This window comes from Microcebus murinus, chromosome 4 (genome assembly GCF_040939455.1).
Source record: "Microcebus murinus isolate Inina chromosome 4, M.murinus_Inina_mat1.0, whole genome shotgun sequence".
In the NCBI taxonomy this organism is placed as follows: Eukaryota; Metazoa; Chordata; class Mammalia; order Primates; family Cheirogaleidae; genus Microcebus; species Microcebus murinus.
In genome coordinates, this window is record NC_134107.1 from 1,353,803 (window position 1) to 1,380,198 (window position 26,396).

A 26,396-nucleotide genomic window follows, 5' to 3' on the forward strand; every position below is an offset into this window, starting at 1 on the left:
ACATTTCCCGGCATACAGCGCGCTCCGGGAGGCCAATGGCGCCCCAGGTCACAATCGCTAGGCGTGATGGGAGTGGTGGTTCAGGGGCGGGCCCGGCGAGCACCGCGCGGGGGGGGGGGAGGGGAGGGGGCGGTGCGATGGTGCCTCAGGTCATAATCGCAAGGCGTGACGGGAGTTGTAGTTCCGGGGCGGGCCTGGCGTGCCGCCTAGACAGCCTGGGAGCCAAGAAGGGGGCGGTTCACCAGAGAGACCGCGCGGCGCACGCCCCCATGGCGGGGGCTCGCGTTGCGCTCTGGGCTGTCTGCATGCTGCGGGTGGCGCTCGCTGCCGTCTACTTCCAGGAGGAATTTCTAGACGGAGGTGAAGGGGCCACGCCCGTGGTGGCGGGGGGTGCAAGCTGCCCCATCCCGCCGCCCACTGCCACAAGACGGCCGGAGCCCCCGCTGGTCCCCAGGCCTCCCCCACGGGCCTCCGCCACCCACCCTCTGGACTCGAACGAACAGTTTTCGGCTCTAACCGGTGTCGTTTCCCTCCACAGAGCGCTGGAGAAACCGATGGGTGCAGTCCACCAATGACTCCCGATTCGGGCATTTCAGACTCTCGTCGGGGAAATTTTATGGTCACATAGAGAAAGACAAAGGTCAGTGTAGCATCAGGAGAAAACAAAACGAAGACAGGGGAAAATACAATAAAATGCTCAGCCTCCCTAGCAACCTGTCAAGGTAGCCGTGGCTCGCCCTAAGGCTCTCGCTCCCATTCCTTGTTTTTTGTTTTCTTTCTTTCTTTCTTTGTTGCCCAAGATCACCCCTGCCTCATAAGCCCTAATCAAATGAGTTCAGGGATCTGAGGGGTAAAAGTGACAGGATACTTCTCATTTCTGTTTTCACGTAAAAAGGAAAAAAACTGTGGACATAAAGGGTACATCAGGATGAATTTTTACATCGGTACAGGCAGGTCAAGATAAGTAACACTGGCCGGGCACGGTGGCTCCACGCCTGTCATCCCAGCACTCTGGGAGGCTGAGGCAGGAGGATGGCTCAAGGTGAGGAGTTGGAAACCAGCCTGAGCAAGAGCGAGAGACCCCGTCTCTACTGATAATAGAAATAAATTAATTGGCCAACTAAAAATATAGAGAAAAAATTAGCCGGGCATGGTGGTGCATGACTGTGGTCCCAGCTACTCGGGAGGCTGAGGCGGGAGGATCGCTTGAGCCCAGGAGTTTGAGGTTGCTGTGAGCGAGGCTGATGCCACAACACTCACTCTAGCCTGGGCAACAGAGTGAGACGCTGTCTCCAAAAAAAAAAAAAGATAAGTAACGTTTTCAGTTTTCCTCCCGAAAGAGAACTCCTTTGAATGTCCCACCCTACCCCAAACATTCTTGACCCCAAGCATAATCTCTATTCTGGCTTCTTCCCATGTCTGATGATCAAAACGTCAGCGAACAACAGCTGGTCTGCCATCTGTTTTTGTATAGCCAGAGAGCTGAGAGTGGTTTTTTACATTTTTTTAATTGTTGGGAGGAAAAAAAATCAAAAGGGGAATAATGTTTTGTGAGATGTAAAAATTATGTAAAATTCAATGAAGTATGTGAAGGCTTAGTCCATGAATGAAGTTGTTTTTGGAAACCAGCTATATTTACATATTGTCTATGACAGGGTAGTTGGGACAGAGACCACATGGCCCACAAAGTCTGAAATACAGTTAGTTGACCCTTGAATAACTCAAGGGTTGGGGGCACTGACCCCTGTGCACCCGAAAATCCTCCTATAACTTTTGACTCCCTGAAAACTTAACTACTCATAGACTGCTGTTGACTGGAAGCCTTACTGATAACATAAATCGTTGATTAACATATATTTTGTATGTTATATGTATTATATACTATAGATATAATATGTATACTATATTAGTATATATTATATACTAATATAGTTAGTATATAATTATACTAGTTAGTATATAATTATACTAGTATATTATATTAGTATATAATGTATACTAATATATATAATATATACTAACTATATTAGTATATAATGTATACTAATATAGTATATATATTATATATATACTAACTATATTAGTATATAATGTATACTAATATAGTATATATTATATATATTAGTATTATATACTAATATAATATACTAGTATATATTATATACTAGTATAATTAGTATATATTATATACTATTATAATATTAGTATATATTATATACTATTATATTCTTATAATAAAATAAGCTAAACAATTGTTATTAACTAAATCATATGGAAGAGAGAATATATTTAGTATGCATTAAATAGAAGTGGATCCTCTTAAAGGTCTTCCTCCTCCTCATCTTCATATTGAGTAGGCTAAAGAGGGGGAAGAAGAGGCGTTCATCTCGCTGCCTGGGGTGGCAGAGGTGGAAGAGGTAGAAGGAGAGGTAGGACAGGCAGAGACAGACTCAGTGTAACTTTTATTGGAAAAAAAAATCCATGTATAAGTGGATCTGTGCAGGTCAAACCCGTGCTGTTCAAGGGCCAACTGTATTTTCTATCTGGCCTTACGGAAAAGGTTTCACTTGTCACCACCTTCCACTTAACCTCCATCCTCATTGCAGCAATGTTGCCCTAAGTCCAGTAGCCCCTGGCTTTGGACCCTTTGCATGATTTCATAAGATCCATGTTGGCACAGGTGATTGGAAAAAATTCAAGCTATATGACAAGATTCAAGGTATGTGACAAAAATGAAGTGAAAAATAAACAAATTATTCCATGAAACTTGTCCAAAGATAGGATTTTCCACTTAGAGTCTAATGGTTGCCGCCACACACACACACACACACACACATGCGCTTGCGCCTTTTCCTTTCTTCGGTTTGGAACCCTGAGATTTTGTGCATTTCATTCATTCCTTCACCGCATGTTTACAGAGAGTAGACGTGGGTAAGGCCCTGGGGATACCAGTTAATATGGCCCCTTTCCTTGTGGTCTCCTGGGACCATGACATAGAAGCCATGGGTGGAAAGATGAGTTGAATTTAGTGAGAGGTGAGAGGTGAGAGGTGGCGAGAGAGAAGAGGGGTGTCGGAAGAAGGTGGCAAGACACAAAGGGAGGTAGGGAATCACATGGCCTTAGGAATGGTGGAGGGCAGGGGAGAGGAGAGAAAGGGGCTATGGATGCCCTGAGAAAGGGAAGGGTGAGTGAAGAATGGAGGGGAGAGAGAGGTATGGTAGCAGGGAGTCAGCCATGAGTTCTGGTCTGGACACATGAATACCAAATGCGAAGTTCGTTTATGATGGCATCTGGTAGGTTATAGTAGGAATAGATCTGGCCGGGTGCAGTGGCTCACACCTGTAATCCCAGTACTTTGGGAGGCTGAGGCAGGAAGATCTCTTGAGGCCAAGAGTTTGAGACCAGCCTGGACAACATAGTGAGATCCCATCTTTACAAAAAATTTTAAAAATTAGCCAAATGTGGTGGTGTGCACGTGTAGTCCTAGCTACTCGGGAGGGTGAGGCAGGAGGATCACTGGAGCCCAGGCCAGGAGTTTGAGGTTGCTGTGAGCTATGATGACACCACTGCACTCTAACCCAGGCAACAGAGCAAGACCTTGTCTGAAAACGAATGCTTTCCTTTTATGGGAAGGGAAGGGAAAGGGGAAGGAAAGAAGGGAAGGGGATGGAGAGTTCCATTTTTTATTCAGTTGCTACATAAGCTTCATTGTATATTCCCACCCCTTGGAAGATGAATGGAGGCAAAATTAACCTTTTATCAGTAATTAGATTGCCTATTTGTCATTTAGAGTTGAAGTGTTTTTGTAACTTAAAACCTAACAGTGCCATATTAAGTACAGAAACATCCAGATGCATGACACAGAAGTTCTGTGGAAGCAGAGAGCGTGTTAGCAGTGTCCCTGTTGTGTATGATTGTATAAGCGTACCATCGGCACTGGATGGATGAAAATGGTTAGGACATTTACTGTTGGGAGTGAGAGAAGGACATCCGTTTAACCTCCCTGCATTACTGAAGACAATGTCATTCCTAATCCTTCACAAATGGTTTTTGTTTAAAGGTCTGCAGACCACTCAGAATGGCCGATTCTACGCCATCTCTGCACGCTTCAAACCGTTCAGCAATAAAGGCAAAACCCTGGTCATTCAATACACAGTGAAACATGAGCAGAAGATGGACTGTGGAGGGGGCTACATTAAGGTCTTTCCTGCAGACGTGGATCAGAAGAACCTGAATGGAAAATCACACTACTATATTATGTTTGGTGAGTCCATATAGATACATCACGACCATTTCTGGTGACTTTAAAAAACAGCTGGGCACAGTGTGGCTCACGCCAGTAATGCTAGCACTCTGGGAGGCCAAGGCGGGAGGATCACTTGAGGCCAGGACTTCTGGACCAGCCTGAGCTGGTGAGACACTGTCTCTACTAAAAATAGAAAAATTAGCTGGGTGTGGTGACGCATGCCTGTAGTCCCAGCTACTCGGGAGGCTGAGGCAGGAGGATCGCTTGAGCCCAGGGGTTGGAGGTTGCAGTGAGCTATGATGATGCCACTGCACTCTACGTGGGGTGGCAGAGCCAGACTCTTGTCTCAAAAAACCAAAAACAAAAGCAAAAAAACTCTCCCACCTATAGGATCTTTAGGCTAAGACTTTGCTGCTAACATAGCTAAGGTAGTAGCATTGAGTATATCCGATCCAAGGTTTTTAGCATTGTTGCACCCAATTAATATTATAAAAGGGCAACTGTACCATTCTATTGCACTTGTGGAAAAGTTATTTATTCAACAATAATGTAGCCCTCGTACAGGTTAAAATCCCTTATCTAAAATGCTTGGGAGCAGAAGTTTTGGACTTTGGATTTTTTTGAATTTTGGATTATTTGCATTATTCTTAACTGGTTGAGCATCTCAGATCTGAAAATCTGAAATCTCAAATATTTCGCAAGGATAATATCCCGTGACACATGAAAATTACATGAAATTTAAATTTCAGCTTCCGCAAATGAAGTCGTATTGGAATGCAGTGTCACTCTGCTCATCTGCATATCGCCCGTGGCCGCTAGCCAGCTACTGTGGCAGAGTTAAATCAAGACAGAGGCTGTCGGACTTGCAAAGCTGAAAATATTTACTACCTGGCCTTTATAGAAAAAGCTTATGGATCTCTGGAATATATTAAACGTCTCCTGTCACCAGGGGCACTTGAATAACATTGGTGCTACAACTGGGAAGGGACTACATTGAGGCATAGGAAATAGACGTAACTGTAGCGCGTGGATTTGAAACACTTTAAGAACAATGCACTTCAAAAATACTCATTCAAGGTGGTCACAGTGGTGCATGCCTATAGTCCCAGCTACTCGGGAGGCTGAGGCAGGAGGATCACTTGAGCCCAGGAGTTGGAGGGTTCAGCGAGCTATGATTGTGCCACTGCCCTCCAGCCTGGGCGACATAGTGAGATCCATCTCCAAAAAAAAAAAAAGTTATCCAGAATCCAAATTTGGGAGTCGTTTTTTAAAACTCTTCTTCATCTCCGGACATGGATGGCTTGCAGACTTTTTTTGCCTTGTTGGTTTTTCATGCTTATCTCTGAATCTCTCTTTGTCAGCTTCAGGCTTCCAACACCTGGTCATGCTGTTCTTATATTTTCATATGTACGGCTGGTCGAATGAATGTTACTTAGAGTCAGAGTTTTAAGAGTAGAAAGAACATTACCTATTTTTTCTATTTTATTAGACAACTGTAATAGAGTTAGCTATAATCCTGCTCAATCACTTCTTGGTCTTTTGGCTAAGATCAAGTGTGGATATAATCTCACTCAGTCATTTTAGAGATCAAGGTGACTTCCCTAAGGCCACAGCATGAGATAGAGGCAGAGTCCCCACCGACTTGGCAATCCCTCTCTCCCTGCCCCGAGTTCTTTCTACTCTGCCATGAATATTTACTCTTGAATTTGAAATCTGGAATGGGAAAGGTGTCTATTTTGATTAAAAAAAGAAATTAAAGTGTCTCGGTTTTGGTTATTGTTAGTGCTCTCTTAAAACAGGATGGCAGGGGCCAAGCACAGTGGCTCACGTTTGTAATCCCAGCATTTTGGGAGGCCAAGGCGGGAGGATCACTTGAGGCCAGGAATTTGAGACCAGCCTGAGCAACATAATAAGAGCCTGTCTCCAGGAAAAATAAGACAAATCAGCTGGATGTGGTGGCGCAGACCTATAGTCTGAGCTTTTTGGGAGGCTGAGGCAGGAGGATCGCTTGAGTCCAGGAGTTCAAGGCTATAGTGAGCTACTGTGATACGCTAGCCTGGGCAACAGGCTTTTTTTTTGGAAAAAAAAAGAAAAACAGGATAGCAGAGATATAGGGGGAAAACCTGTTGTATTAGAGATGATTTCACAAATATTTGTTAACATTTGATAAAGAAGATAACCAGAAATAGTCACTAAAATACTACTTTTCACTACGTATAGCAGATATATCTGCTACATCTGAATTGCGAAACAGCATAGTTCTCAGTGAAAAAATGATTAAAATACATTTTCTGTAATATCTTTGTTTTTAACTCAAAATTGGTTCCATTTTACTCAAACCCCCTCTGTCACTTTTTAACACTTCCCTGTAATGAGTTAGCTCCCACCTTTGGTATAAGGGGAGCTTGCAGATTTGTGGGGTGTTAAGGAGGAAGAGGAGGGAAATGTATTTTACTGGACCCTTGTCTGAACCCTTACATTTGCATAAACATGTATGCGTAGGTTATGCATAAAGTTTGCAAATAAGGAAACTGAGGCTCAGGGAGATTAAACTACTCACCCAAAGTTAGATCAACCTGACTTCAGAGCGCATCTGTCTACCACATTTCCTCATGAAAATCCACTGTGTGCATAAATATTTTATTATTGCTGTTAAAGGATGATGCCCAGGTTTCCTGGTCAGTTCTGAGTGTGTTCTGAAGCATTAAAAAAAAAAAAAAAAGTGTGTAAGTGTTTAGGGACAGAGAGGGAAATTCTGTCCATTTTTTAAGAAAGATAAATTGCATGTCTCCATCCTAACTAGACTTTCATACTAACAGTTCACATGGCATGGCTTTGTTTTAAAAATTGAGCTGGAATGCTCTTCAGTGATGACAAAGGCAGTTAGAGAAACACAGGTGCTTCAAGAACTCAGCTGGGACATAGACCTGGTGCTCGCTGCTAATCCCACAGAATGCCATTTCCAAGTTCAGTGCAGCTACTTCTGGCAAATTGATAGTATTCATAAAATAATGACAGGAGCTTGGATCGCTCTTGTTTGTTCTGGAGGGTCATCACTGCAAGTTCATGTCACTTACATGTCACCTGGAAGAAATCATGCAGGCGTCTGCTTGCGTTTACCCTGCGTTTGCCTGTCAGGCTGCCCGGGACGGGGCCCTGGGTCAGTGGATGCACATAACAGAATTCCGTCCACGACAGAAATACGCCAGATTCTCTGGCACAGTCTTAAGGTTTGAGGTCAGTAAAGCCAAAGCAGGGCTGATTCCAAACATCCTCAGGTTTGATGGATTTTCCAGAGACCTCCTGTAAACCTCCTTTTACATAGGCAGAAAGCCACAGTCTCTTAAATGGCCCCATCTCCTGGAACAGAGTGTCCTAGGAAATTGTATTTCCTTAGTGACTGAAACTTAACTCTGTAAGTGCCAATTTATAAGTTCTTAAGTTTTGAATGGAACCCTCTAGATTGCGCAGTTGGTCAGAACCTAGATACTGATCACACTCTCTCTTTTGCTCACGGTCTGTGTTTATCATTGAGAACATAAATATGTGTTCTTTCGGGGTATCATTGTCATCATCAGCATCCTTATGGCGACAAGTATCGAGCCTTGACGTTACTAAATGATTTATGTATGTTCGCCTATTTCATTAGCCAATGGCTTTGTGAAGTCAAGACTAACATCTTTTTCTTTGAGTCAGAGTCTCACTCTGTCATCTCTAGGCATTCAGTGGCATCATCACAGCTCACTGCAGCTTCAAACTGTGGGCTCAAGGGATCCTCTTGCCTCGGCCTCCCAAGTAGCTGGGACTACAGGCATGCGCCACCACACCCAGCTAATTTTTCTATTTTTTGTAGAGACGGGGTCTCGCTCTTGCTCATGCCGGTCTTGAACTCCTGGGCTCAAGTGATCCTCTGCCTCAGCCTCCTGAGTAGCTGGGATTACAGGCGCGAGCCACTGGGTTGACCCTCATCTAAATACCTTAATGTGATTATTCCTGGACATACATGCTTCCCACGTCTCTTGTATCTAAGAATGGTCGGGGTGGGGTAGTCTATGGTACCGCATTATGGAAGGAAATTAAGAACAGCTAATTTTTTTGTGTGTGTAGGACCTGATATTTGTGGATTTGATATCAAGAAAGTTCATGTTATTTTACATTTCAAGAATCAGTATCATGCAAACAAGAAACCAATCCGGTGCAAGGTAAGTGCTCTCGTATGCAAGTGAATGATTGTGTCAACTCTTGTCTGATGATAACTAAGTTTAGAGAAAATAGTTTTGATCTGAAAACATTTAGCAGGCCTCTCGAGTTGCTTGTCCGTGTTGATTTGTTCTCTAACATTTTTACCCCATCAGGAGGGCACAGTCGCTGCTAACTGTGAGCCACGACATCATTTTATAATTTGCCCCGTGAGGGTTACAATAGGATAGTCGCGTTTCAGCCATGTCCATCATTATTAAAGAATGACATATTCAGGATGAAAGAAACATTCCGGAGAAATTAGGTGATCTTCAGAATACACCAAAGCGTTCTAAAAGAGGCTGTTTCTACAATGTAATATTCATACTGTTTTGCCTTTGTACCCAGGGAATCCTATGAAAATAACACTGTGTGTATATATGGCTTAGGGCCCCCTTCGTAACTCAGTTGTGCTCCGGCAGGGACAGAGCTGGGTGAACACTCACGTGGCCATGAGTGGCTGCCAGTGGCCCAGCCCCAGGCTTCTCCAAAGAGACAACTTGTATCAGGTGCAGGGGACCCTCACTCCCCAGTACCCCGACCCTCCAGTTTGCATATAAGCACCAGGAAGCAGGGGACCTGCCCCCTGTGGCGTTCCTAGCACCTAGAACTGCTACCCTAGCGGCGCTCCATGAAAGTGCGCAGGAGACTCAAGGGCGGTTCGAGACCATCCACCACGTGGAGGGGAAACATCCACAGCTGTTCTTTATCCCGTGCCGAGCCTCGCCGCGGAGCACTTGGCCTCCTGGGACACCCTGGAGACTGGCGGTGCCTCTCCGAGGTGCCACCCACTGACAAGGTGTTTGTAAAGGATCAGCGGGTCCCCTCTGCGCGCTGCAGTCTGGCACCCTTCCTGTGGGGGGGGGGCGGCGAGAGGGAACTCACCGTCCCGGTCTTCCCCCCTTCCTTAGCGTGCAGGCCACAGGGCAGGTCTTTACGGCCGATTCCCTGGAACTCGTTGGGTTGCACATCCGGGCTGTGCGGAGAGCAAGAAGAGGTGCCACGGGGGCTGGAGGTCCAACCTGGAACGTGCCAGGGAGCTCAGGCGGTAGGGGGGCCAGGACGTGGTCACCTCGGTCAGCACGTCCACATGGCCCCGGACAGTGCACACCGGCAGAAGACCCCCCACACTGCTGTCGAAGCAGCCTTGAGCCATGGCAGCCAGTGGGCATGACGGTCTTCTCGGGGAAGAGCACAGGGACCTTCCTGGGGCTCTGATTCACTCCGCGACGCTTTAGAGGGAAGGTCCAGGCCCTCACCTGCAGGCAGTGGTGGGTTCTCAAGAGGAGGGGACATGATTTGCGTGTTAGAAAAATACTTGCGTGTTCATGGGTGGAGGGGCAGCAGTTGGTCCATGGGCGGGGGGCCAGATGAGCTCGAGAGGCCAAGGCGTGGGGGATGCAGAACACGGGGGACTCTGCGATATTGGGTATGTGAGTACTGCAGAGGTAGCCCATGGCTCCCAGTGTTCTTATTAGCCGGGAGGGGAAACAAAGGCCCAGGAGGTGCCTCAGACAGATTAGGATTTGTATTTGGACCGGCTGGTATGAAATCCTAGCAGGCATCCAGGTAGAGGTGTCTGGTCCCAGGAAGTTGTCGAAAACTTAGATCTGAAGCTCAGGCACGTGGTTGGGGATGAAGATGCCAGTTTTGGAGCCATTAGCACAGTGCGGGAGTCATCCTTACCGCTCAGGGGGCCGATGGCCAAATCCTGGTGCAGGCCGGCAAGTGGGGTGATGGAGCCCAAAATGTAAATTGGGAGGGTGGGTCGAGGGGAAGGCAGGCAGAGGACAGGAGAAGAAGAGTGTTAGGAGAAGTGGGTACTCAGCTGTCACAATGGCTGCAGAAGCCGAGAGGGGGACACAGAGCAGACTGGTAGAGCCGTCAGCCACAGAGTGGGCAGCAGCAGCCTGTCCCTGGGGCAGTGCACACGGGAACCGAAGGGCCTTTAGCATTGGCGCTTAGTAGGGCAGGCGACACAGAGCCTTTGAGACGGTGGGGCAGTGGTTTTCAACCCTTAGCACCATCCCGATCTTGGGGGGCTGTGAAACCAACTGCTGGGCCCACCCGGGTTCCGATCCAGCAGGTCGGTCGGGGGTGGATCTGGGAACGGGCACCCATGGGTACCCAGGCGATGCTGCTCGCCAGGGCCGTGCTTTGAGAACCCCTGCTGGAGTACCATGCAGGGTCCGCCCTGCTGCTGACAGGCAGGCACGTCCCAGGGACCCCCAGCCCCCGCCTTCCCAGCCCCCCCACCTTCCTTCCCTTCTTTGTTGGGCGTTTGTCGAATGCTTCCCTGGCTCTAACCGTGACGAAGAGAGGCACCAGGCCCGCCCCAGAGAGCTCAAATGGCTGCACACCTCAGAGCATCAGGAAGTTCTTCCCTACCTAGAGAAACATGTATTTGAGAGTGGGCTTCATCTGGTATCTTTCTATTTCAGAATGTAGAACTGGAAGTTGTTTTTCATCTAACTTTTCTTAAACAGCAAATGGTGGCCCTTTGGCTGATGCCTGCCACCCGGTCATAGTTGCCCGTGGGTTGATAGGTGGGGCCATTGCTTTTGCCCAAAGAGGACCAGTCACTCAAGGCTGCTAGGAGAGTGAGAAAGCATTCTACAAAAGGGTGGCTGTTCGGTAGGATACCCTTTTATAGTCAAATCAATCCATGTCCCTAGATTTTTCTCTTCTTGCTGTTTGTGGCTCCACGGATGACTGTCGTACATTGCATGTTTAGACCTGCGTTGAAACATCAAGGGTTTCATTGTTACCCCTCTTCCCTCCCCCCAACACGTGCAGGTTGATGCCTTTACACACCTCTACACTCTGATTTTGAGACCGGATCTTTCTTACGACGTGAAAATTGACGGCCAGTCCATTGAATCCGGCAGCATAGAGTACGACTGGAACTTAACGTCGCTGAAGAAGGAAAAGTCGGCAGAGTCCAAGGATTGGGATCGGGCTGAAGGTGACAAAGCCCAGGTGTGGATTTTTCCTGAACAACCCCAGAAGGTGCATGAGTAGAGCTTGTAAGTGCCCAGTTATTGTGCAGTTGCTGCGTGGCTGGGAATCACGATGGCAACATCATAACAACCAAACGCCCTCCCAGAGCACAGGCCGCTGAGACCAGCCCGGTATCTACACATTTCATGGTATTGTAAAAGAGTTTTATAATATTTGAGATGAAAACGAGGATTTGATTTATTTTTTTAAACCTCTTTAAAAACGAAGAAGAAGAAGAAAGGATGATGCTTATTCAGGAGGCTGAGGCAGGAGGATTGCTTTAGGCTAGGAGTTCGAGCCCAGCCTGGGCAACATAGCAAGACCCCATCTCTTAGGAAAAAAAGATAGTGCATCAGCAACCTCTGGTGGCTCTAGGGGAGGATTCTTCCTTGCTTCCTCCAGCTTCTGGGGGCTCCAGGTGCTCCTTGCCTGGTAGGCACGTCACTCCACTCTCTCCTCTGTCTTCGCGTGGCCTTCTTCTCTTCTTGTGTCTTTTCCTCTTCCGTCCCTTACAAAGATACTTGTCATAGGGTATAGGACGCACCTGGCTAACCCAGGGTGCTCTCATCTCAGGTTCCTCCACTTGATTGATTGCCTTTGCAAAGACCCTTTTTCCAGATAAGGTAACAGTCACCGATTCTAGGGATTAGGACATGCACAGATCTTTCTGGGGTCTACCACTCAAGCCACTACGAGCCACTGTTACATTCAGAGTCCCCTTTGTGTCAGATACTGGGCACACTCGTGTTCCTCCCAGCAGCTCAATGAGGCCACAGGATGTGCTCCCCATGGAGAAACCAAGGCACGGAATGGCAAAGAAACGTACTCTGGAGCGACCGCGCCGGACAGTAGGAGACGCAGGTCTTGGCACTGAAACCTCACTGCCTCTGTGCTATAGGGACACTGTCCCAGGGCCCAGCAGAGCAGTTCAGGACCCGAGTGTGCCTGAGGCAGGTCCCGGGAGGGGCTGAATCACCTTTTCACAGGCTCATTTCCAAGCTGGCTGTGTTTCGTCCGCAGGTGGAATTCTGCGTGGGCTCCTAAGCCAAGTAGTTAATTATAGCATTATGATTTGATGACCCTCAATCAGAAGGAGCCAGCCACTTGGACCGAATTGTAACTGTTTCCGGGATCCCAACACAAGAGTGGCTCCTCTGTGGTCAGTGGGGGTAGGGAATAAAAGCAGAAGGGGAAGTGACTAAATCCCATGGGTCAGTTGTTGAGATGTTCTAGAGCAGGAGTCCTCAAACTTTTTTTTTTTTTTTTTTTTGAGACAGAGTCTCACTTTCTTGCCCAGGCTAGAGTGAGTGCCGTGGCGTCAGCCTCGCTCACAGCAACCTCACACTCCTGGGCTCAAGCCATCCTCCTGCCTCAGCCTCCCGAGTAGCTGGGACTACAGGCATGCGCCACCATGCCCGGCTAATTTTTTTTGTATATATATTTTTAGTTAGTCAATTAATTTCTTTCTATATTTTGGTAGAGACGGGGTCTTGCTCAGGTTGGTTTTGAACTCCTGACCTCGAGCAATCCGCCCGCCTCGGCCTCCCAGAGTGCTAGGATTACAGGCGTGAGCCACCGCGCCTGGCCCCTCAAACTTTTTAAATGGGGCCAGTTCACTGTCCCTCAGACAGTTGGAGAGCGCGGCGCACACTCCACACATGCGCACTGTGGGCCCGGGACGAGTCGGCTGCTAAGCAGGACAGGCAGCGGCGGCAAAAACACCCGGCAGGCCCGATAAATGTCCTTGGTGGGCCGCATGTGGCCCGTGGGCAGTAGTTTGAGGACACCTGTTCTAGAGTATCACAGAAAAGCCTTAGTCTAGGTACTAAACTTTAAATCTTTCTCAGTTATTCTAAAAGAGAAAACACCAATGTACAAGATTGCTATGCTCTTATGTAAGTGTTTATCCGAGCATTAGTTAATCCATAGCAACTTTTTTTCATCCATTCATTTATTCAACACCTGCTGAGCCGTGTGTGTGTGTGTGCACACATAGGTTTATGTATACACGTATGTGTGTGTGTATGGGTCTTAGTCTGGGCTGCTGTAACAAGGTACCATAGACCAAGTGGCTTATAAACAACAGAATTTTATTTCTCACAGTGCTGGAGGCTGCACATACACGATCAGGGCCCAGCACGGTTGGGTTCTGGGGAGGGCCCTGTGCAGGCTTGCGGACGGCCACCCTCCAGCTGTGCTCTCACAAGACGGCGAGAGAGCTCTCCGGGGCCCCTCCCATAAGTGCATTTGCCCCATCTGTAGGGCTTCACCCTTCACACCCTAATCAGCTCCCAAAGGCCACACCTCCTAACACCACCGCACTGCAGATAGGGATTTGTTAACATAAGGCTTTTGGGGAGACACAGACGTTCAGTCCATTGCAACCTGTGTGTGTGTGTGTGTGTGTGTGTGTGTGTGTGTGTGTGTGTTTCTCCTGTGGTCCGTCTCAGAACACGTCCTAACTGTCTGTCCACTCTCTGGAACAGTCTGTGCATGACCATGACCGAGAAGAGAGACTTAAGTGAAACTGGGCCGCAGTACACCTGTGGCTCCTCTCCCCACCATCCGTGTTTGCCCCGTTATTTCACTGTTGGCACTATTTCAGGTGTTTGGCATACAGAAAAACGCTGAAACCACATGGAGGGTTAGGGAGAAGGACTGGGTGGCGTGTGGCCCTGAATCCCTCGGTGGGGTTGGGAACCCCCAGTGCGTGGCCTTTCGACGCCCACGTTGCCACGGGGGCCGCCGGCCTGCCCCTGCTTACCGGCATCTGAGAATTTCCTCTCCCAGATCTGAACATCTGGCTGATTTGATCTTTTCCTTACGTGTCTCTGAAGGACTGGGAGAAGCATTTTCTGGACGCCAGCGCCAGCAAGCCGAGCGACTGGAACGCCGAGCTGGACGGGGACTGGCAGGCCGCCATGCTCCAGAAGCCCCCGTACCAGGTGGGTGTCATCTTCCCAGGATGCCCCGGGACGCCCTCGAAAGCCCCTCCCCTTGCCATGGAGACCACCCCTAAATGTTCGTTTATTTTAGAGACAGGGTCTCATTTTTGTCACCCAGGCTGGAGTACAGTGGAGCTGTCACAGCTCACTGCAGCCTTGAACTCCCAGGATCCAGCAGTCCTCCTGCCTCAGCCTCCCAAGGTGCTGGGACTACAGGCAGGAGGCACTGCGCCCAGCGGATTATTTTTTTTAATTTTTCTTATGGGGTGGGGGTTCTCACTATGTTGCCCAGGCTGGTCTCCAGCTCCTAGCCTCAAGTGATCCTCCCACCTGAGCCTCCTCCCAAGTGCTGGGATTACAGACGTGAGCCACCGCACCCGGCTGAGACCACCCTATGTGGTTTATTTGTTGCAGGACGGCCTGAAACCGGAGGGTATCGATAAAGACATCTGGCTTCACCAGAAGATGAAAAGCACCAACTACTTGACACAATACGACCTCTCAGAGTTTGAGAACATTGGTGCCATCGGACTGGAGCTCTGGCAGGTCACTTGGTTTTAAATTCGCTTTTGAGCTTGACCTCTCTACACTTTAGTCTGGATGCCTTAATTCACATCCCTGCTATGCGTTTAGCGTCTTCTGTGCGCCAGGCACAGCCATACCTGCACCCTAGGGGTAGAGCTGTTGTTCCAGCCTTCCTGCCCTCCTGTCATTCCCCTTCCACGCTGCAGCGGGACACGCCGCTCCCCTGCTCAGAGCTGGCACGCAGCGCCCACCCGCTTTAGGATAACACGGCAGATATCTGACGGGCAAGCAGCCCCAGGGTAGGGCCTGAGGTCTTGAGTTCCCGCCAAGCTCCCAGGCAATGCTGACGCCGCTGGCCCATCACCCACGGGAAGCTTCTAGAGCAGTGCTCCTCAAACATCATCGCTGAATCTTCAAGTGACTGGGGAGCTTGCTTTGTTTTTTTGTGTTCTTTTGGAGACAGGGTCTCGCTCTATCACCCAGCCTGGAGTGCGGTGGTGTGTCATCATCATAGCTCACCGTAACCTTGAACTCCTGGCCTCAGGTGGGAGTTTTCCTCCCGCCTCGGCCTCCCAAAGCTCTGGGATCACAGATGTGAGCCACCGCACCTGGCCACCTGGCCACTGAGGAGCTTTAGAGAGTCTTCATGCCCAGGTTAAATCGGCATCCCCAGGAGAAGACGAGGCATTGGGAGTTTTTAAAATGCTCTTGGTGATCTCGTGTTGTGCAGCCAGGTTTGAGAACCAGTGCCCTAGAGGGAACAGACCCTCTGGAAATGGGTTTAAGCACCGTCTACCGTTGTGAGCTAATCAGCGTCACCATACCAAGCAAAATACGGCTGTTTCTTTGTGGAGAGTTGTTAACAGTTCTCGCATCAATAACGAAGGCCTCATTTCCGTCTGCAGGTGAGATCCGGAACCATCTTTGATAACTTCTTGATCACGGACGATGAGGGGTACGCTGAGCATTTTGGCAAGGCCACCTGGGGTGAAACCAAGGTATGGTCCACACAAGTAGCAATCTTTTGTCGTTTGTTGATTTTTGTAACTGTTGTCCTGAAGTCGAACGTATGGGAAAGGGCCTAATGCATTTTCACAATGAACCCCACGCCCAGCTCAAAACGCAGGGCGTTGCCAGCGCTGCGGAAGCCCCCGTTCTCCACCCCCCAAAGCAAATGCTGTTCCATCACCATAGATTCACTTAACCTGTGTTTGAAATTCGTATAAATGGAGCCGTCCAGTATTTTGCTCTTTGAGACAGTGTTGTGAGCTTCATTGACAATAGTACGCGTAGCAATAGCTGGTCCTTGCTGTATGAATATTCCAGAATGCTTATATCCATCTTCTACTGATGCAGCTTTGGGTTGCTGCCAGTTTGGGGCCTTATGAAAAAAAGCCCCCAATATTCTAGTTAAAAAGGAAAAAAAATAAAAAGAAAAAGGAAAAAGCTGTTATGAACATTCTTGTCTATGTCTTTCAGAGGAAACATGCCCAGGAGTGGAACTGCTGGGTCATGTGGTCCGATGTAGCCAGTTTTCAATGTGGTCATGTATCTTACATTCCCTCCTGCAGTGGGCGAGAGTTTCAATTGTGCCACATCTTTGGCAATAAATACCTGGTATTGTTATGTCATCGTTAAGTCAGATTAATGGAGATATAATTTGCACACTATAAAATTAGGTGAATAATTCTATGAATTTTGAGAAATGCATATAGTTGTGAAACTGCCATCCCAAAATCAAAATATAGAACACTTCCATTGCCCTAAAAAGTGTCCTCGGTCCCCTTTGTGGGCGTGCCCTCCCCCACCACAGGCAGCCGCTGTTCTGATATCTGTCCTTATAGTCTTGCCTTTTCTGGAGTGTCATATAAATGGACTCATACATGTGTGGTCTTTTTTTTTTTTCTTTTTTTAAGTGAAAGGGTCTCATCTCACTCTGTCACCCAGGCTGGAGTGCAGTGGCATCATCATAGCTCACTGCAGTCTCCAACTGCTGGGCTCCAGTGATCTTCCCGGTAGCTGGGACTATAGGTGTAGGCCACACCACACCCAGCTCCATGCGTAGTCTTTTTGAGCCTGCTTTTTTCAATATGCATAATGTGTCTGAGATACATCCTTGCGGTTAGGGTGTCAATAGTTTGTTTTTTATCACCACTGAGTAGTTTATCCATTTACTAGCTGATGGACATTTGGTTGGTTTCTAGTTTTTGACAACATGAACAAAGTCTCTGTAAATGTTCACACAGGCTTTTGTGTGGACGTAGGTTTTTACTTCCCAGGGTTGTACGCTGTATGACTCATTATACAAGAAGCTGCCACATTGTTACCAGAGTAACACTTTGTGCTCCCTCTAGTTTCAAATTCTCGGCACTGGGGATTGTTGGTTTCTATAGGTGTATGGTGGTATCTCACTCTGGTTTCACCCTTTGCACTCGCTTGCTTTTTTCTCGATTCCTTTATTCTACTCGGGATTTAAACACTCCAGATTTTACAAAGCGTGACAGTAGAATAAAAAACTGGAGTTTCTTTTCATACAAACTTATTTATTTGGATTTTTTTATATTTCAAATTATCGATACATTCAAAGAGTAATTTTTTTTTTTTTTTTTTTGAGACAGAGTCTCACTTTTGTTGCCCAGGCTAGAGTGAGTGCCGTGGCGTCAGCCTCGCTCACAGCAACCTCAATCTCCTGGGCCCAAGTGATCCTCCTGCCTCAGCCTCCCGAGTAGCTGGGACTACAGGCATGTGCCACCATGCCTGGCTAATTTTTTCTATATATACTTTTAGTTGGTCAATTAATTTCTTTCTATTATCAGTAGAGACAGGGTCTCGCTCAGGCTGGTTTCGAACTCCTGACCTCGAGCAATCCACCCACCTCGGCCTCCCAGAGTGCTAGGATTACAGGCGTGAGCCACCGCGCCCGGCCTCAAAGAGTAATTTTAATCTCTATAATTTTTGCTAGCCATGTCAAGTCACACTCGACATCCGAGTGCAAAGGGTTAGTTTGCATTTCTCTGATGACAAATGAGGGTGAAGGTAGGCCCTGCTTTGTAGCTTTTTGTGGCCATACGGAGATCATCTTTTGTGAAATGCCTGTGTTTCAAAATTCGGGTTTTATTATTATGCAGGTAGGGCAAGGCCAACAGATCAGGAGAGAAGATAAGTTTGTTACTCACAGCTCCTGAGAGGAGGGGCACAACGCCATGTGAGGCCACAAGGTTAAGCACCGGGGTCAGTCAGCAGGCCCAGGGAACAAGGGGAAAATGTGGACAAGAGCCTTGTTGTTTCTGTGGGAAGGGATGGGTGAGGCAGGGGAAGCAGGCTTAGGATTGGCTAGTTGGAATCATTTCAGCAGCCTGTGGGACACAGGGGCTGTCCCTAGTTGTCTGGTGGCTGGGCCTGGGACAGTTAGGGCAGAGGGATAGTGACCTGGAAAGTGAGCCCAACAAAGGGCATGGTTGGGCTATGGGCTCAGGATTGGTTTGTCTGGATAGAGAAGGTGAGTCTGTGACTATCTCTGGGAATTGGCTACCCTCGGGAGAGGCTGTCCCTCTAGGGCCAGCCAGGTGGCAGATGTCAAAGCATCAGAAATGCATGATTGATACCCCCTGTCCACTTTCATATCAGGTTGTCCAACCTCTTCTCCTTCACTTGTCGGAGGTCTTTATATGTTCTGGCAGGTTGTTTCTCAGGTGAACGCATACAGGTGTCTTTTCTCCTCTGTGCCTTGCCTTTTCATTCCCTCAGGGGTGGAACATTCCTTTTTTTTTTTTTTTTTTGAGACTGAATCTCACTCTGTTGGCCAGGCTCAAGTGCAGTGGCGTCAGCCTAGCTCACATCAACCTCAAATTCCTGGGCTCAAGCCATCCTCCTGCCTCAGCCTCCTGAGTAGCTGAGACTACAGGCACGAGCCACCATGCCCGGCTAATTTTTTCTGTATATTTTTAGTCGTCCAGATAATTTCTTTCTATTTTTAGTAGAGACAGGGTCTCACTCTTGCTCAGGCTGGTCTCGAACTCCTGAGCTCAAGCAATCCTCCCACCTCAGCCTCCCAGAGTGCTAGGATTACAAGTGTGAGCCACTGTGCCCAGCCCCCTCCCCCTTTTCAATGTGTATTTTGAGGCTTCTGTGCTAGAGAAACCAACTTAAAAATTTAGCTCTGACTTCAAATAAAGAACATAAAATTTCTTACTTTAGTGTAAATTCATTTAGAACTCTTTGCAGCCAAAGTATTGAAACCTCAAATGCATACTTTTTTTTTTTTTTTTTTTTTTGGTGTCATGACTTGGATTCGAACCATCAAACATATACTTCTAGTACACGTAAACATTTTGTTTCTCATGCCAATAAGTATGGATAACAAAGCTGTGGCACACCTTGCCTGAACTGAGAGAACAGCAGGTTTCCTCTGAGTGCCACCATTTAGAGGCAAGCTCTTTGAGGACCCCTGACATATTTTTGCCATAAATTTTGGATTAATTCATCGCATGCTAATGAGCTTGCATGTCTTAGTCCATTTAGTGCTGCTGCAAAGGAATACCCAAGGCTGGGTAATTTCTAAAGAGAAAAGGTTTATTCGGCTTAGGATTCTGATGTCTGGAAAAGTTCAAGATTGGGCCCCTGCATTTGGCGAGGGCCTGGACTGCTTGCCCTCGGGGCGGAAGGTGAAGGGGAGCCAGTGTGTGCAGAGATCACATGGTGGGAGAGGAAGCAGAGAGAGGGTGAGAGGCAGGCGCCAGGCTCTTCTTAACAACCAGCTCTCGCTCTCTCTCTCCTCCCCCCACCCCCCAACTAAGAGAGTGGGAACTCCCTCATTACCAGGAGGAAGGCACCAAGCCATTCATGAGGGATCCACCCCCAAAACACCTCCCATCATGCCCCGCCTCCAACACTGGGGATCCAATGTCAACATGAGACTTGAAGGACAAACATCCAAACTCCAGTACAGGGGTCCTCAAACTTTTTAAACAGGGGGCCAGTTCACCGTCCCTCAGACCGCTGGAGGGGCCGGACTATAGTTTAAAAAAAAACTATGAACAAATTCCTGTGCACACTGCTCATGTCTTATTTTGAAGTAAAAAAAAAAAAAAAAAAAAAAAAACAAGCAAAAACACCCGCATGTGGCCCGCGAGCCCTAGTTTGAGGACGCCTGCTCTAGCACTACGTAAACATCTTCCTGATTTTAACTGAAGTTCCCTCATACTCCCTCTTCTTCCCACAGCCTTTTCTGTCACCTTTCAGGTCGTGTAAGTCACACTGGGACTAGCTGCCACACTGATGGTTAGCACTCAGCATTGTAAGGCATTCCAGATGGCAATTTCTCCTCCGTTGTTTAAAGATGGTTATCATAAAGTGATTTTCTTAGGAGTCATTTTTTCTTTTTCTTTTTTATTTGACCTGCCCTTTCCTGACACCAAAGAGCCATTTTTTCTAGAATCTGACTTCTTCCCTAAAGCCTTACAAAATATGCTTTGTCCAAGATAACTGTAGGAGTTGTTTTAATGTGTCTGTACCCCTGGCCTTGACTGTCCTGCCTGGACTTTCTTATTTAGACCCTGAGGCCTCTGTTCATGGCCCCATTCACTGATCGCTGGTTGGCAGACGGGGGTCTAGGCGCTCTAGAAATGGAAAGAGGAGAGGGGATGTGTTTCCTGTGGCTGCAGTAATAAATCACCACACACCGGGTGGCTTAAAACAACGGAAATGTGTTCCGGGCCTTTGTTACTTTTTTGTTTCTTTCTCCAGGCTCCAGAAAGGGAGATGGATGCCATACAGGCCAAGGAAGAAGTGAAAAAAGCCCGGGAGGAAGACGAGGAGGAATTGCTGGCAGGAAAATTTAACGGGCATGAACATTTTCTCAACCGATTTCACAGGCGGGGCGAACTTTAGTCACCCCCACTGGAGATAAAGATGAGTGGCAAAACCTTGTTTCTACTTTTACCTGTATTTAAATTTAGTTCAAATGTCTACATGGTTATTTGTCCAATTTTCTTTGAAAAATGTCCCCACGCTTATCAGTGGGTTCAGTCACTTTCCCCTCTGCCCCACTGTGTGCTGAGAAGTTTCCTCTTGACCTGAGCTCGGGAAGCCAGAGGCCAGCAAGGGTCAGACCATAAAACACACCATCCTTGGCCGGGCGCGGTGGCTCGCACCTGTAATCCTAGTATTCTGGGAGGCCGAGGCAGGAGGGTCGCTCAAGGTCAGGAGTTCGAAACCAGCCTGAGCAAGAGCGAGACCCTGTCTCTACTAAAAGTAGAAACAAATTAATCGGCCAATTAAAAATATATAGAAAAAAAATTAGCCGGGCATGGTGGTGCATGCCTGTAGTCCCAGCTACTCGGGAGGCTGAGGCAGGAGGATCGCTTGAGCCCAGGAGTTTGAGGTTGCTGTGAGCTAGGCTGAGGCCACGGCACTCCAGCCCGGGCAACAGAGTGAGACTCTGTCTCAAAAACAAACAAAGAAACAAAAAAACACAACACTCATATCTTAACCCCCCCTCAAATGTTTTTATAAGATAAAAATTGGTAAAACTGAATTTTTAAAAAGAGTTGATGTCTTCTTTCTTCTGGTTGTAAATCACGAATAACAGATATGAAACTTTTCTGATATGAAATCTTTGTGCCACACCTTTGGCATCAAAATGTTTTGTGTGCTCTGCTCATACATTGGTTTCTTAGAGAATCCAGGTCTCTACGCAGACATGCCACATGTAAGGACGTGACACTTTGTCATTGTATGGCCCACTTCTTCTGTGACTGTCAGTTCTCTGAAAGAAAGTGGGGTGAAATTCATTTTCTTAAGTGATAATGATTATTTCTCAGTTTAATTTTTTAAAAAAGTAACTTCCTTTTTAAAAAGTTATATGTGGGCCCGGCATAGTGGCTCATGCCTGTAATCCTAGTACTCTGGGAGGCCGAGGCAGGAGGATCGCTTTGAAGTCAAGAGTTCCAGACCAGCCTGAGTAGAAGCAAAACCCGGTCTCTACCAAAAATAGAAGAAAACAAAAATTAGCCTCAGCCGGGCGAGGTGGCTCACTCACGCCTGTAATCCTAGCTCTCTGGGAGGCTGAGGCGGGCGGATTGCTCAAGGTCAGGAGTTCAAAATTAGCCTGAACAAGAGCGAGACCCCGTCTGTACTATAAATAGAAAGAAATTCATTGGCCAACTAATATATATAGAAAAAATTAGCCGGGTGTGGTGGCGCATGCCTGTAGTCCCAGCTACTCGGGAGGCTGAGGCAGGAGGATTGCTTGAGCCCAGGAGTTGGAGGTTGCTGTGAGCTAGGCTGATGCCACTGCATTCTAGCCTGGGTGACAGACTGAAACTCATGTTGGAAATAAATCAAATTTACACCATGAGAAATTTGGAATCTAGCAATGTTATGAATAAGTCCAAATAAATTGGAATTTAAATGCAGAACATTGAGGGATGATCAGTTTGAAAAATGTGCATAGGAAGTGAAGTTCTGGCAATTTTATTCTCACTTTGGTCACAATCGACAGACCTTTGAACTTGGACTTTTTCAGTTGATGGCTGCATCGGCTTTCACCAATTACTGGAAGTTATCGCTGGGAAACCAAAGATTCACTCACTGCCTCCTAATGCAAGTGTGGAAGACACTTCCTACCTCATTCATCTCTGAACAGAGTGAGAAGCTAGCGTGGGAAGAAGCAGAGAGAGGCCTGGAGAGTGCTGGTAACAGTTGCTGTACGAAGATGAGTCAGACCGGTTCGGGCTCTGCAGCGTTCGCCGCCTGGCGCAGAGCTGTCGGAGAGAATGTTCTGTGAACGTGGAGAGCGTTCCACCCGCGCCGGCCGGCACAGCAGTCACTCGCCTCGTGCTGCAATTGACGAGCCCTTGAAATGTGGCTAGCAGGACTGAGGAATAACTTTCTAATCTTAATTGTTATTAACTTCAATTTTAGACATATTCAATTTAACAAAGTTTAGTTGAGCAAAGAGCAATTCTTGAATCAGGTAGCTGCTAGAACCCAGAACAGGTTCAGAAAGACTCTGGGGCTGCCACGTGGTCCGATGACATTTTTGGACCTAACAAGGAAAATCGCATGCAGGAATCAGAAGTGAGGCATAGAGGCTGGGCACGGTGGCTCACTCCTGTCATCCTAGCACTCTGGGAGGCCGAGATGGGAGGATCGCTCAAGGTCAGGAGTTCAGAACCAGTCTGAGCAAGAGCGAGACCCTGTCTACTAAAAATAGAAATTAATTGGTCAACTAAAATATAGAGAAAAAGTTAGCCGGGCATGATGGCGCATGCCTGTAATCCCAGCTACTCGGGAGGCTGAGGCAGAAGGATCATTTGAGCCCAGGAGTCTGAGGTTGCTGTGAGCTAGGTGGACACCACGGTACTCACTCTAGCCCGGGCAATAGAGTGAAACTCTGTCTCAAAAAAAAAAAAAAAAAAAAAAGGAGGCATAGAAACCATGGTTTGAACAGTTGGCCGCCTGTGATTAGCTAAAGCACAAGCTACCGTGACTAGCAGAGACTCAGCTATTTGTTACAGAAGCATAAAATAAGTTAGGTTTTCGTATTTTTTGCACAATAATTTGGGTTGCAATTTGTTATGTAAGGACTCAAGTATGCGAGTATGGAGGTTTTCTCAGGCCCAATTTAGTTTGACTTAAATAGCTACACATAGTGAGTGGCCACCACGTGATAGTAGCACCAAAACATAAGAACTAGGGCTGAAAAGAAAGAAATTTAGTGGGAACTTGCAACGGGAAAATTTCTCCATCTGTTAACAATTGTTAATACGGAGCGTTCATTTAGACCCAAGCCTGGCCTTGTGTCTTGGGCAAGCTGACTGCCTCAGACGACTCCTCTTCTGGGATTGGCATCAATGTATCTAAGTGGAAGATCACCTTCTGGTGAAAATCTATTTGGGATGCTCAGCCTTCTTTCTTTATTTTATTTTATTTTATTTTTTATTTATTTCAGGATATTACGGGGGGTACAAACATTTTGGTTACATGTTATGACTTTGTCACACCCAAACCATGATTTGGGGTGTGCCCTTTGCCCCCTACAATACTCACTGTGTCCATTAGTTGTGAGTTTACCTGGAGAGAGGGATTTGAGGCAGCTTGTCCCAACAGGACAACTTTCATATTAAAAATTCCTTTCTTCCTTGGCAGTCCTTATTGTCTCAATCATTGGATCTTTGATTGACGAGAAACTGCACCCAGGCTGAAACCCCCCTGTGCAGTTTCTGGAACATCCTCACCATCACGTCATGCACACTCAGCCTTCAGGTGTTATAGGTCTACCCTGTAGCACCTCTCACTGTTTATAGTGATCTGTTTCCTTGTGTGAATATTGGATGAATGTCTGTTTCCTTCCCGTAGGCCAGTGATTCTCAAAGTGGGGTCCTGGGACCAGCAGCATCAGCGTCACCTGGGGATTGATGTGTTAGAAATGCAAACGTTGTCATCAAACCAAACTGGGGTCCCTCACCTGGCACAGCAAAGCCAAACACTGAAGCCGAGAGTTGCAAAGGAAAAAGGGGCTTTATTTGCAAGGTGCCATGCAAGGAGTACGGGCAGCTAAGACTTAAAACCTGAACTCCTTGATGGCTTACAAGCCAGGGTTTTTAAAGGCAGGGGTACATTTGAGGCAGGCAAAATTGTAAATCGTAAATTGTAATTGCAAAATTATAGATCAGTACATGGGGGTCACACATTGGTCTGGCCCAAAAGGGCAGGGCACGCTAAAGTGGGGGTGGGTCGGCACAGGTGGATTCAGAGATTCTTGGATTAGTGGAAAGGAATGATAAGATGGGTGTGACAGGCCCCTGGGGGGGGGATTTAGAACAAAAATGGCAGAGATCAGAGTTCAGTTCCTCAGTTTCCCCGTATGTCCATTTTCTGTAGAGATGCGTGTTTCTGGAAGAAGCCTCTAGAACATATGTTAAGTTTGCATAGGGAACCAAACAAAGCACCTCTTGACTTGGCTTGCCTGGAAGATCGTGGTTATTCCCACTCACATTTTAAGATGAGCTGGGTGCCCAAAACTTCCCCGGAAGGGACTCATGGTTTTCCTTTATTTCCATGCTCAGGGTGCCTGACAGGCCCCTAAGAGGGATCCCTGCTCCATCTTAACATCTCTGGTTCCACCCCGATCTACACATCAGAATCAGAACCGCAGTATGTTTAACAAGCCCTCTGCATGGTTCTAACGTAGCTCCAGGCAGAGACTCCTGCCCTAGACTGCCGACTGCAGGTAGATAGAGTGTGTCCGCCCGGTCCACTGTTAGTGCAGCTGTGTTCAGGCCAGGGCCTGGCCAAAGGTAGAGTGCTCAACGCCTGGTTGGCAGGTACATGGTTGCTCAATGAATCATAAGGCAGTGCTCATCTCTGAATGGCATGAGGCACACTGAGTCACTGAAGGTGCTGGGGCAGCAGCCTGTGAGACACCAGGAAGGAGGAGACGGACCAGAGGCTGTGTCCCCACCCCTGAGATCCCAGGCTTTCTGGCTTGCTTGCTGGGAACTGGTGCCAGGGCAGACTCACTGGGCCGCCATCATGTGAGGCCTGGTAAAGGGGGTGGTGGGAGGGTAACCTTCCCTGAAGAAACCTTTTGCCAGTGTGGTCTGCTACCCGATTGGACTTCCTTCCTCACTCTGTCCGTGGACATCGGAGTGGTGGATGCCCATAACAAATCAATCAATCAATAGATGCTCCTCTGGGGTAGGGCTTTCCCTCCAGTAACGTCCTTCACGCATCAGGTGCCTGTTTCTCTTTGCGGGGCAATGTGACGCACAGATAACAACAGCACACACATATTACCACGCCTTCTTTCCAGAAGAGGGGGCTGGGGGCCCAGAGAGGCTAGTTCAGTGACTTGCCAGGGTCACACAGAAAGAGCAGCTGGGAAATAATCCCAGGCCTTGTGGGCGCTGCTGCAGCACAGAGAGGCTGAGTCCTGGCCCGAGCCTAGCTGAAGCCGAAGCCCTAAGGGGCAGGCGCGGATGAGAACAGAGGAAGGCACACGTACAGAGCTATCCCAGGAACAGGGAGCCGCGTGCGGCAGGGTGAGGGTCCCGACGCTCTGCTGGGCGGGCGACCGCGTGCCCGTGCGCGTCTGCAGGCGCGCCGGGAGGCAACGGCGTCCCTAGCAGAGAGCCCGGCGTGGGCAGGGGCTGGAGGCTTGCCATGGCATGACAGCCTCGGACAGCCGGCAAAGGCCCGAGGGTCCGACCGACGCCGCAGGCCGGCTGCAGGTTAGCGCGGCGCACACCTCGCGCGGGTCCCCGCGGCAAGCGCGCCTCCCGGGCCCCGCCCCCTCCGGGCTACGCGCGCGCCGCCCCGCCCCTCCCGCCCCGGCTGCGCGCGCGTGACTCTGCCTGCGGCCACGCCCACTCCCGGGACAGGCTGCGCGCGCACCGCCCCCCCTCGCGCCAGTGCGCACGCGCGGCCGCAGCCCCGCC

At 48.1% G+C, this 26,396-nt stretch overlaps 1 protein-coding gene across 1 annotated transcript; it reads left to right on the forward strand.

The window, feature by feature from the left end:
- The first annotated feature begins 173 nt into the window (after window positions 1–173).
- Window positions 174–20,924, forward strand: CALR3 (calreticulin 3). The gene is made up of 9 exons (XM_012758435.3): window positions 174–360; window positions 539–640; window positions 4,061–4,264; window positions 8,354–8,448; window positions 11,282–11,464; window positions 14,323–14,430; window positions 14,845–14,976; window positions 15,861–15,953; window positions 20,701–20,924. The coding sequence occupies exons 1-9, from the start codon at window positions 270–272 to the stop codon at window positions 20,842–20,844; spliced, it is 1,152 nt and encodes a 383-aa protein (XP_012613889.2). The 5' UTR covers window positions 174–269; the 3' UTR covers window positions 20,845–20,924.
- Window positions 20,925–26,396: the final 5,472 nt, after the last annotated feature.

Excerpts from the sequence above, each read along its gene's own strand:
- CALR3 (XM_012758435.3), top strand. The coding sequence starts at position 270 with ATGGCGGGGGCTCGCGTTGCGCTCTGGGCTGTCTGCATGCTGCGGGTG. Across the intron at positions 641-4,060 it reads TCACATAGAGAAAGACAAAG|GTCTGCAGACCACTCAGAAT; the intron begins GTCAGTGTAGCA and ends TTTTGTTTAAAG. Across the intron at positions 14,431-14,844 it reads TCCAGAAGCCCCCGTACCAG|GACGGCCTGAAACCGGAGGG; the intron begins GTGGGTGTCATC and ends TATTTGTTGCAG.